At 39.1% G+C, this 12,054-nt stretch overlaps 2 protein-coding genes across 4 annotated transcripts; one reads left to right on the top strand and one right to left on the bottom strand.

The window, feature by feature from the left end:
- Nucleotides 1-862: 862 nt before the first annotated feature.
- RB195_015650 (uncharacterized protein) lies at nt 863-5,288 on the bottom strand (the record flags this gene model as incomplete). Of its 3 annotated transcripts, XM_064206460.1 has the most annotated exons (4): nt 863-1,438; nt 2,313-2,475; nt 4,591-4,684; nt 5,219-5,288. In XM_064206460.1, the coding sequence occupies 4 exons, from the start codon at nt 5,286-5,288 to the stop codon at nt 863-865; spliced, it is 903 nt and encodes a 300-aa protein (XP_064062339.1). The 3 variants fall into 3 exon arrangements, with proteins under 3 accessions (XP_064062339.1, XP_064062341.1, XP_064062340.1); XM_064206459.1 differs by lacking the exons at nt 4,591-4,684; nt 5,219-5,288 and adding an exon at nt 2,546-2,625; XM_064206458.1 differs by lacking the exons at nt 863-1,438; nt 2,313-2,475 and having other exon boundaries at nt 4,551-4,684.
- Nucleotides 5,289-10,495: 5,207 nt separating this feature from the next.
- RB195_015649 (uncharacterized protein) lies at nt 10,496-10,883 on the top strand (the record flags this gene model as incomplete). Its single annotated transcript, XM_013443964.2, has 2 exons — nt 10,496-10,565; nt 10,687-10,883. 2 exons carry the CDS (start codon nt 10,496-10,498, stop codon nt 10,881-10,883), a joined length of 267 nt encoding a protein of 88 aa, XP_013299418.2.
- Nucleotides 10,884-12,054: the final 1,171 nt, after the last annotated feature.

Below are 12,054 nucleotides of genomic sequence, written 5' to 3'. Positions count from 1 at the left end.
AGGGAACAGCTGGGATTTGCTCGTCTCGTGAAGTTGGGCCGTCTTAGTATTTAACTAAGTAAACACACTGATTTTATGCTCCATTTAAAGGAATCGTACCATCAAATTGGCAATGTTAATATCTGGAGCAGGAGAGACTGTGTTATCATCCCACTGATTGCAGACGCAGACATGCCGCATCTGCTTGTTCTTGCGGCACGTTTTTCGGTGCTTCGTAAGAAAATTTAAGAAAGTCGTTTTTCACACCGTTTTTCAGGAAATTAAAGAAAAATTGAGCGTTATGCTCGCACTCGTGATCTACAATTGTAACGCTATTCTTGTGGCGATATTGCTGTGTGCCCGATCGTCCGCGATTTTTGTGGAAAAGTTAGGGCAGAGAAGAAAGTAGCTTCCTTTTGACCAGGCGAGTGCAATATTGCAGAAAAGAAATGAAGAAGTAGACTGCTGACCTTAGCCACTATTGGGTTGGTGGGTAATTATAAGGTTGGTGCAAAAGAAATGCAGGTTTTTCTACCTGAAATCTAAATTAATATAACTCAGATCTAACAAAATTTATTTAATCAAAGTTATCTCCATTACAATTTCCGCACTTTTGCCAAAGAAAAACGAGCTTCTCAATGCCAATATCATAAAAGTCTGGGGTTCTGGAAGCGATGAACTCATCGAAGGCAGTTTCTGCATCGTCTTGGTTTCTGAAGTGTTTCTCCCGCAAGAAGTTATCAAGGTGCTCGAAAAAGTGAAAGTCAGTAGGCGAGTTTCTTCGCAGTTTCTGGTGCATTTCGTCGATTTGCTGACAGTACTTTTCTGCTGTAATTGTTTCACCCGGGTTCAGAAAGGTATAGTGAATCATACCAGCTGCAGACTACCAAACCGTAACCATAATCTTCTTTTGGTGAGTTTTCGGCTTTGGGTGATGTCGTCGAGCTTCTTTTTGGTCCAGCCACTGGGCAGATCGTCGCCTGTTATCATAAAGTATCCATTTCTCATCGCAAGTCACAATCCGTTCGAGAAATGGATCGTTTTCATTGCGCAAAAGATGGGCCGACGATATCTCAAAACGACGATTTTTCTGACTTTCGGTCAATTCATGTGGAACCCACTTGTCAAGCTTCTTGGTCATAACAATTTGTTCCAAATGGCGAACAACTGTAGTGTGATCGACGTTGAGCTCCTTGGCCATATCTCGTGTGGTTTTGCGTGGATCAGCTTCGACTGTCGCCTTCAATAAGTCGTTATTAAGTATTGGTGGACGGCTGCCATGTTGTTCGTCTTCGAGGCTGGTGTTGCCGGCACGAAACTTTTGGAACCAACGTTGTACTGTACATCCGTTGACACTTCCCTGGCCCCATACTTCGTTGATATTTCGAGCGGTTTGAGCGGCAGTGCGGCCCACTTTGAACTCGTAGAAGTAAATTTGACGAAAATCGCGATTAGACGTCTGAAAATAAAAACCAAATTATTTGCATAATAAGCGACTTGAATTAAATTCCATATACATATTTAGAAAACTCATATAATAAGCTTTCCAACAATGTGTAATACCTCGTAAAAAAGCCTTAGTTTATCAAAAAAAATAGTGTTGAAACTAATAAAACAAAAAAACCTGCATTTCTTTTGCAAACCAACCTAATAATTTCGGAAACGGACCGCACACTTCAAATTGCTATAACTCAGCTTAAGCACATCTTTATTAATCGAGATCAAAGTCATCAAAATCTACACATTTCTTCCAATGAATTAGTAATAAAACTAAGCCTTTAGCATAAAAACTGAGATTACAGGAATCAACTAAATTGTGGAAAGCACTTTTAACATCATCTGAATTAGTGAACTGTCGCTGACGCAAATGTGAATCGAGAGCTCGAAGAAAGTGATGGTCTGCTGGGGAAAGGTCTGGGAAATACGGTGGGTGATTGAGAACTTCTATACCCAAATGGGTATAGAAGTTAAAGCACAATTTTTGCAACGTTTCATGCATATGCTCTAAATCACAGCAGTAGGACTCTGCTGTAACTGTCTAGCCTGGATGCATGAAGCTGTTGTGGATTGAACCCTTAATGCATCAGCAAACTGTAAGCATGCTTTTTTGGGGTGAAGTTCGGGTTTAAAAAAAGTGGAGGGGAATCTATACCTACCCACACAAATCCACGTTTCCTACTATCGTAAAGAACTCAGTTCTCATTTACAGTTATAATACGACCAAGAAAAGGTTCATTATTTAACCGAATGAAAAGGTAGGAACACGTGCCGTAACGTGCCAGACGCTACTCTTCGGTCAGGTCGTGAGGGACCCACTTTGACATTTTCTTCACCTTGCCAATTTCCGCCAAATGTCTAACTACTGTAGCACGATGTACGCCCAGGTCTTCTGTTAATGTGTTAGTTTCCGGATTTGCTTCCACGGCTCTCTCCAGATCTTCATTATCAAGCGACGACCTGCGACCGCAACCCGGTTGTTCTTCCAGATCGAAATCGCTAGAAGCGAATTTTTCAAATCAGAGCTCCACTGTCCATTCGCAAGGACAATCTGACTCAAAAGCCCTACTAAGATGACGAGATGCTTCTGCCACTGAGTCTTAATTGAAATTCGTAAGGCATGATGACTCGATACTCGCGTCGGCTCATGCTTTTTCAGAGCCCTGGAAAAGGCCCACTGAAAAAATTAGAGCAACAGCTATATATGTGTTTAAGAGAGCAGAAAAAAAACTACAAAAGGGTGTGTGTTGTTTGCTTTGAGACGAAGTAATTTAGAGTAAAAAATTGTTTTATTTCCACACACCTCAAAACCAAAATTAATTTTGCACCAACCTAATATATTAGAAAGAAACCAGAAATCTGCATAAGTAAAGATAAATGCGATGGAAGTAAAATTATCAGCGACTTCTTTTTCCTGCCGCGCCATCCAATACCATTAGGTTGATATGCTGAAGCAAATTCGGTGCATTCGGTTACTGGACTTTCAGTGCAAAAACAAATGAATATGTATCTAGTTTGCGTCAATCATTTATTCATAAGCAAATTTTTGATGGATAGCCATGTATTCTAGGCACATTTCTTCCGTTGAAGGGCGTTTATACAAGTAGAGGAATTCTATTGGAAACGGACTCAGAGCTCAAGAAAAAGAAAGAAACTATCGCATTCAAGAAATTTCATGGAATTAGATTTTCAAACATGGAATTTGGACTGTGGATTATCGAAATGAGCGGCTGTGCTCAAATTTCCAAAGTTGTCGTAAAAAGCGGCGTGTGAACGGTTCCCACGTGGTACGCTAGAACTCTCATTGGCTTTACTAGAACTTACTGCTGAGGGAACCTTATTAATTTCCGACCGCTCGAGGACGCATCGCATTCACATTTGTGGCGCGTTGCAGCCGATTTCGTAGGAAAAAACGCAATCTTTCACGCCGTTTTCTCTTCCAAAGAAGATCACGAAAAGTTAAGCGGAGCCACTCGTTTCCGTAATGTGCGACACAATCCCAACTCCACGTTTTCTCTGGGGTTTCTGTAAGATGTCAATTTTATGATACTTTTCCTTCAGGCATCGGCTCAATCTACCTCGAACCATTTTTTTTTCACAGCATTTACACACAGCTTGTTTAAAGAAAAATCTGAAAATCTCAAATTATTCCAATGACGTTACGTTGCTTGCCCTGAATATTTCTATTTCGCTGTTATCTTCAGGAAACTCTGGAATTATCCGAAAAGAAAACAACCATAAACCGTCTCAACTCGTAAAAGGAAAACCACTAGCAGAAAATAATCTTACTTAGTACCGATAGCAGTGTTATCATTCTGCACTGTTTGAACAGGATTTATATCCTTAATTTTCGTTTTTAGGACGCTTCGGCGGACGAGGAGGTTGGGGATGGGGTAAATGATCGAAGCTCACTTGCTCACAGCGCAGTACAGGAGCGAAAATTGACTACTTACGTGAAAACTACTTCAATCTACTTGAGAGGAATAATGTACTTGGTAAAGACGAACACTGTGGTTGTTTATTTCTATGATATCGTACTGGTAGACGTAGATAAACATGTGAGAAGAACTTCTGAAGAAGTAGAGTGCATTCGAATAAACTGGTGATATTCGTGGAATTTTCTTTTAATGTATTAATTGCTTGTGGAAGTTTTCAATGAAAGAATAAGAAGTGTGTTGATATTTGATAAACGTTTAATCGCACTGGTACATGCGGTCACATATTCTCTACACTAATTGCAGGGACTTGACAGTCGCAAATTAGTCGGTGAACAAATCCCAAAAGTTTCTCCATGGTGGATCACTCCTTCGAAGTTCCGAATATTCCAGAATTTAGACTAATTCCATGATAATAAAAAGTATTTACGTATTTTAGACATGTTGGGCGTTGATGACACTTTGCTGAAGTTCCTCTTCCAGATTTCTTTTTCGCAGAAAACATCCGACACTATTAGTAGAGAAAAATTTACTAAGTGTAGTATTCAAATTCGGTTAGAGATCAACTAAAAACACAAGAAGAAAGTGTGAGAAAAGTGTAGATAAGATGAGTGGAGTTAGAAACCATCGAATCCCCAGTTATCCGTAGTAAGGTCCATATGGCCTGTATCCACCATACGGCCCGTATCCACCGTAGTAGGGAGGTGGTCGATAGTACGGTCTATAGCCTCCCCATGGTCCTCCTCCATAGCCGCCGTAGCCACCATAGGGACCTGAAAGAGGAAAAGAATCTCTCCTTTGATCCTTTCTCGGGTCTTATGAGATCTGTGCCTCACTCATCTAAAACTTTTTATAAGCAAGAAGGAAATTTTTTCTTCACTTGAGAGAAAAATCTATTTCAATTTTTTTCAAGTGACAATAATTTGTATCTACATTCATAATAATGTGGTTCCGCACAAAGTTACGAATGATGTTATCCAAAAACCTGATTATGTTTAAAAAAAAATAAGACACGAGTGGTTTTCACAGCTAACAGTAAGACGCAAACTATTTTCTACAAAATCAACAAAAATCAACAAATTCATTATAATCAAGAATTGTGTTTGCCTGGGACTGTATGCGCTATGCTACATAATTTTTGTAGAATCTATAGAGTTCTGGGAAAAACAAAATTTAGAAAATTGAACTAATAATCATAATTTGAACGTAATATGATAGTTTGGCCGTAGTTTTAATGACAGATGGATGAAATTTGTGAGGAGAAAAAATTTCTCACAAAAAACATTCTTGTAAATCCTTCTACTTACCCCATTGCGCTTCCACGAAGCACGCCAAGGCAAGGAGAGCGAACAAAAGAAGCAAAAGACGGGATTGCATCTGAAATTCTAAGCGTAGATTGCGTAGAAATCAATCGACAAGAGAAGCCACTGAAAAAAAAAACTTCGACAGTAGAAGAAATGACTAGATAACTGAATATCGCCATTGTTTTCGGCTTTATATACAGTCGGAGAAGTGCCTAAGTGGGTGGATCCATTTAGCGAAGAACGGGAAAATTACGAGTAGATCGCGTTTACAGTAAACCATAAACAGCAAGTTTACCAGTGCGGAGTTATTACAATGGCGATTCTATGAACAGATTGTGTAAAACCCAATGCGCAGTCAATAAACGTGTTGACATCGCGACAATAACCATCCGTAACCGATTAGGGAACGCTTTCGAGTCCAAAAAATCAACTATTAGATATTAGAGGCATCACCTCACGAATCTGAGGTGGTGCAGATTCTAGATGGAGTATTCCTATAAGGGATAGTAGATTAAGGAGAGGAGGGTGATTCCGTCCATTTCTTCCTAATTGCCGAGAAAAAACGGCCCGGAAGATGCGGCGCCGCCCAAAGCTTGCGCGCTCCAGTCGAACTCCATGTAGAAAATAGTGCGCCAGAACGCCCGAAGCCGTATCTCCCAAGCGGTTTTTTACGGCAATTAGAAAGAAATGAACGGAATCACCCTCCTTCCCATAATCTACTATCCCGTATACGAGCACTCCACCTGAAATCCGTACCACCTCAAATTCGTGGGGTGATTCCTTTAAAGTAAATAAGATAACTATTAGAAATTGAAATTTAAAAAATATGAGGATGTGAAATCAGACCTCGATCAACTACTCTTACCTCTTCAAGTATGACTCACTCCCAATTTGAAAAAAAAGACATAAGCCATGTCAAGCAAAACATTTTTTTCCTTATTAACTTTTTTTTATCAACTCACTTTCGTGTTGTTTTTATAACATAACAATAAAATATTAAATCATAATTATTACCAGCCTGAACGTCCAGCTAAAGCTGGACTTCAGGACTTTTTGGTGTTCACATCGCTCGCCCTCACTGACCAATAAGAAATAACAGTAGCGACATTTTTTGTTAAATTATAATTGCTTTTTTCTATCAACCTTCCCTTCATTTTTTCACCCGAAAATTTAAGCAATGATGTAAAATTTTATGGTTTTTCCCTAAGCGCGTCAATTCTATATTTGGAGAACAATCAAACTTGATTTTATATCTATATTTGTCTCAAATCTCTACAATTTGGAAACATATTTAAGGTATGAGTTCCCTCCGTTTTCAACTATTAGCAAAGAATGATGTGCTGACATGAAATCGTAGTGATAAAAATAACGTTCTACATCAGATCGAGTAAACTGTTGGCTACTATGCATCGTATTTAAGCAGCCGTTCTCATGTGAAGTTTCCCTTTTTGAAGAAAGGATGGTGGACATCAGGAAGACATGCGAAGGAACCATAGATACCCATTTTGGGGCTCCCACGCTCCAATCCGACGCAGTGGAACCCGCCTCTTCCCACTCTATAGCTTTCTGGCACCGGCGCACCATTCCGACCCTGTGGGACCCGTCCATCCCATTTTGCAGCTATGTGGCTCGGGGCACAAATTCGACGCAGTAGGACCCGTCTCTCCCAATTTTACCGTGTTGGAGGCCCAGCGCACCAAACCGACCCCATGATATCCGTCTCCCTATCTTTTTGGGATTTCCTGACTGAGACACACGCATACACAGACACAGACACGTGACAGCATAAGCCCGTTATTATATAGCACGATGGTTTGCAAATCTGGAAGTATGCATTCAAATAAAAGTTTATTTACCCTCACTAACACATGACAGAAACAAACTTGCCTTGTCAAAGCCAACATACATAGCTACGTAGCTTTGGACAATGATGAAAAGGTAGAGTGCTCGCCTATCAGCTGCATGGCGATAGTTCGGCACCTCACCGAGGACTTTTGCATCATTATCAGTATTTTCGTAACACACACACACACACACACACACACACACACACACACACACACACACACACACACACACACACACACACACACACACACACACACACACACACACACACACACACACACACACACACACACACACACACACACACACACACACACACACACACACACACACACGTTATTATATAGCTTGATTACTAGAATTTATTTTTATCACTAGAATTTTTATTACTAGAACTAGTGCCGCTGCCATTCACTATTATTTAAAAAACAGCTATGTGTTCTAGATATTAAAAAACACCCCAAGCTGTAACTTCTCAAAAGATAATATAGTGATACTAGTTCAGTGATTGGTGATGTTTGTTACAAATAGACCTACTGATTTTTCATGTTGTTTTTTTGAATTTCTGTTTCAAAATGTTATTCTAAATGACAAATTAATTTTTATTCTTATTAAATTATTCTAAATTCTAAATGACAATTTAAACAATCTATTTATTTTGTGTTCAAAAGAACTATTTATATATAGGAGGTGGATATTCTGCCCGTTACTAGTTTTATAAAAACAATACCACCTTACCTTCCGGCTGATGAGCCTGAAAACGAAAGAAATAAGCATATTGTCAAAGTTTTTACTCCTAATAAATGACGATCTAGGACAAAACCTCCTAAGCGCGGGATATCGGTTCTTGTCCGAACGCAGCCATTATCTGCGGTTTTCGTGTTCGTTTACCCGTTTAATGCGTCCATTCGAACGTGGTGTTCGACGAACGCGCTGTTCGTAAGAGAAAATCGGGTGTACAAACAGCTTTATATTTCCTGGTTACAGATCTTTGCGTGAAAGAAGAGGAAACAAAAGAAATATTTAGAGTCATAGGTCTACAATCAATTTTCTTTGAACAGACTTCAGAATTATTGCTTCATCGAAGGAGAATTCTTGACAATTATCGGTTAGAAAAACGTTCGAAGACTTCTTCCATCGCATTTGTCCGAATATTTGGAAGAAAACCAGAAATTCAATTCAACAAGAAGTTAAATGAATATGTGTTAATTTTGAGGTCTTCTATAGTGTTTTCTAAGAGAATCTGTACAATGCACCTCAATACTGTACTGAGACGACTTGTGAATCTACGTCAATAACGATAGATCAGCGACAGTTAACGATAGACTAACCAATATCTTAATGGATTTTTCACTTAGCCCCTCACTCACTTAGTTACTCCCTTTCTTCCTCTTTTTTGTACCCGTTTATTGTTTCAAACACATTAAACTATAATCGAGAAAGCATGTACTCAACTCAGTGTTTTTGTCCTCCCAGATAACTCTGGTAGAAATTTATCAACACCGGAGGAATGAAAGTTGGCGTGGTTGGCACTAGAGCGGTTTTAAACCAAGGACCAGCAGTCCTCTTTCCGACTTCGCTACACGTTCCAAAATACCTCAACGATTACGAGCTGCAGTAAAACGAGTATCCGCATCCCAAGTGGATTGATATTTTATCCATAAACCTTTTAAAGTATGAACACGTCTCAGGTGAATTCTATCTTTTGCTCCTCACCGTCCTACTTTGCACTCTTCAGATGTATTTTTGTGGAAAGATGCTCAAATTTTCCGAATAGGAGCGATGTAGGATCGATATACAGAAACACTTTCTTTATTAAAAGTTATGGCTCATTCAATTTCTTTTTACTTGAGAAGAGCAACTAGCCTAATAAGGGGACTTTTTGCTTTCATTATTTTGAACAATAATTTAATTCAACTTTTAAGTTGTTTCAGAATTCGACTGCTTAAAGTAACTGATTCTGAGTTGGTTAGTTTTTGATAGAGATTTCAAGTTATTTTGTGCAAGATGCCGAAAAATACCATTCTAAGTGAAAGCTACTTCTTGAGGGAGGGCCATAAAAAAGTGGGTCAGATCTCCTTTATGTCTGGGTAGCTTAGTAGCATTTCGTTGAAATTACGGAAAGCTCAGCTTTACTGAAGAGGATACTGTAGACGGAAGTGAATGGATTCACTTGGAAAATTGAGTGAATACGAAAACTGGAAGAGTATCGTCCTGAAGCTCATGTGAACAGACATTTCTCTCTTCAACAAAAAAAAGTGCCTTAATAAGTTTATCATGTCGACGTGGATGCAACCTGTTTCCAAGTCTAGAAATTGCCGGGTTTTCCCCCTTTTTCTTAGTGAAAATCTTTGCAAAATCTCGGTTTTTAAAGCCAACATCCGTGAAGACGGCAAAAATCAAGATTTCCTCAGATTTCAATATAATCTCTGCTAATTAATAAGAGAGATGTCAAGCGCTAAGAAATAATGGCAGCGTCAGGGAACTAAATGGGATAAAATTACAAATGGGTTCAAGCTATGTGGACGAGTTTTCCGCACTAATATCAATTATTCGTATTTATTTGTGTGGATTTACGATGCAAACAGTACGTCGTAGAGCTGTAGTATGTACAGCTATTTTGTAAAAGAAATCCTCCTGAGCTCCACATCTTAACGAGATTAGACCACATGGGAGAAGTTTTATACAAAACAAACTAACTTTCGCATATAACATAAATAACGCATCTAAATCCGCAGTGGGCATTTATTTAATTCCTGTATGTTCCTTAGATCAGTTCGAACGGCACTTCTATAAAAGATTTGAGTATCTGTCTCCAAATTTTCGCTGTTGTGCTCACATCACCGCAGAAACAGTGCCTCCAGATCCTCCAATGAAAAATTCCTCTGAAAACTTTGAAAAACACCTTTTACAGATCAAGAAAAAGCCAAAAAAATACTTTCAATAGAAGAATTACCATTAATGTTAGTGCTTATACGCTTTTTAGATCCTCCGAGTAAAGCATTTCAAAGGATTAAAAGAAACAATTTTAAAAAAACTAATGAGTGATCTATCTGAAAGCGCTTGCGCGATTTGTTAATAACAAGTAAACCATATTTTTCATGTAAGGTCCAAAAAAGTTCTCCTACAAAAAATCACTCTCGGCGGATTGCACATTGGTAATATGGTCCTCAATCTCCGAGAGAGATGGGTGATCTGGCGATAAGATCACTCCGTGACACGGATCACGTGCTGCTGTGAACTGTCCTCCGACTGCTGTATATGTAGAGCCCGTCTAGACGTATTCCTTTTCTTTGTTCATTGATGTCATTACGCCCACCGAATATCTCCGAATCCCTTATAAGACCCGACATGGAAGCGCTGCGTCTTCTCTCTTCTTCCTGATTGTTAGATCATTCACTCTTTCCAAAATAATCAGCTAACAATTTTCAGATGACCTCCTACTTGCTTCTACTGGTGCTTTTTATAGCCGTTCTAATCCCGTTTGCTGAGGCTCAATGGGGTAAGTGCAAAGCTAATCAGAATTTGATCCGTCATGAAATCGGAACTGATCACTAAAATATCGCTAAGTTACTAGTAATTACTGCCAAAGATACAATCTAACCTACCTCAATTTTTCCAAGGCTTCGGAGGATACGGACCATGGGGCGGTTATCGACCATGGGGATACCGACCATGGGGATTCCGACCATGGGGATACCGACCGTGGGGATATGGACCGTTTTTTCGACGACCATTCTTTGGACCATGGGGATACGGTGGATACGGTGGAATGATGCCGTATGGAGGTTATGGAGGTTATGGAGGATGGCGTCGTTGACTTAACACTTAACGATTTACAATTATTTATTTTGTATACTATTGTTAAAAGAATATTATTGTGTGCTTATTATATAGCCGATCTCTATTTATGTGATAAAAATATATGTGAGATTAAATGAAGAAATGAATAAATAAATATAACATCTTATTGTTTTTACACCAGTTCAAAAAGAACAATTATTCATTACTGAATCTAGGAAGAAAGTTTATTTAGCTTTGAATTGCATCTCTCGGAAAAAATTTCCGGAGAAAACATCCCAAACGACCAGTTTATGTCAGTCACCAGAAGAATCAGGTATCCTGCAAGTGCGAAAATGGGAAACAGAAAAAGAGAAGAAAGAAAGGAGCGGAAATTCAAGTTTCCTGGTGCAGTGCAAGTGTAATCAGTGGTCTTCTTCCCTATTTTTCTTCCTTTAAAATCTGGCCAAGACCTTTCAAAAGTTGAACAAATACGATAAATTAAGCCTGTCACGTTTTTGAGAGAACTATCTGCCTTAATAAAATAGAAATATGAGAAATCAATAATTTCTCCGTGGTCTTGGTTTCGGTTCTGGGTTTTCGTTCATTCAAAAAGCATCAAAACTTGGAAGAGAAAACACTGTGGCATTGAGAGCTTCGTTGAATTGAGATTCTTTGGAAAAATGGTATTTTGAAGAAAAAAATTCGATGCTGTGCAGAAAATGTGCTGACAGTTCCGGTATTATTTCTGCACCTGATAAACCTGGACGCTTCTATAACGACACATGGCAGGAGGTGCTATTCTCCAACACCTAGCAGGTTGACCTGGAACAAAAAAAAAACCAGATCATGTTTCTAAGCATGGATCTTTTCAAATCGATGCAGAATTTACCCTCACAGAGTGAGGTATTTACCGTAGCAATTGTTCTAAATCGCATTTTAGATGGCAAAAATGGTACGATCACAGATACTTCACATACCTTAGGAGTACTTCTTTAGTCATTTGATCTAAGACTAAAATCAAAGGCAGGAATGTTTCTTTAGGGCGTCGGACGGAATTATTCCTGTCGGCTCTCGTCCACCTGGTGTGAACGTTAGTGATTTGTTTCTTTGATTTGTTGTGATCATCGTCCATTCGGTTACTTCTCTGAGATCGGTAGCTGCCACTTACAGTTTTTTTTTTCTCTCGATAGTCTCTCGTAACCCTGTGA

This window comes from Necator americanus, chromosome V, assembly GCF_031761385.1.
Source record: "Necator americanus strain Aroian chromosome V, whole genome shotgun sequence".
Taxonomy (NCBI): domain Eukaryota; kingdom Metazoa; phylum Nematoda; class Chromadorea; order Rhabditida; family Ancylostomatidae; genus Necator; species Necator americanus.
The sequence above is the reverse complement of the archived record's forward strand: the minus strand, read 5'-3'. Positions and strand labels throughout refer to the sequence as shown.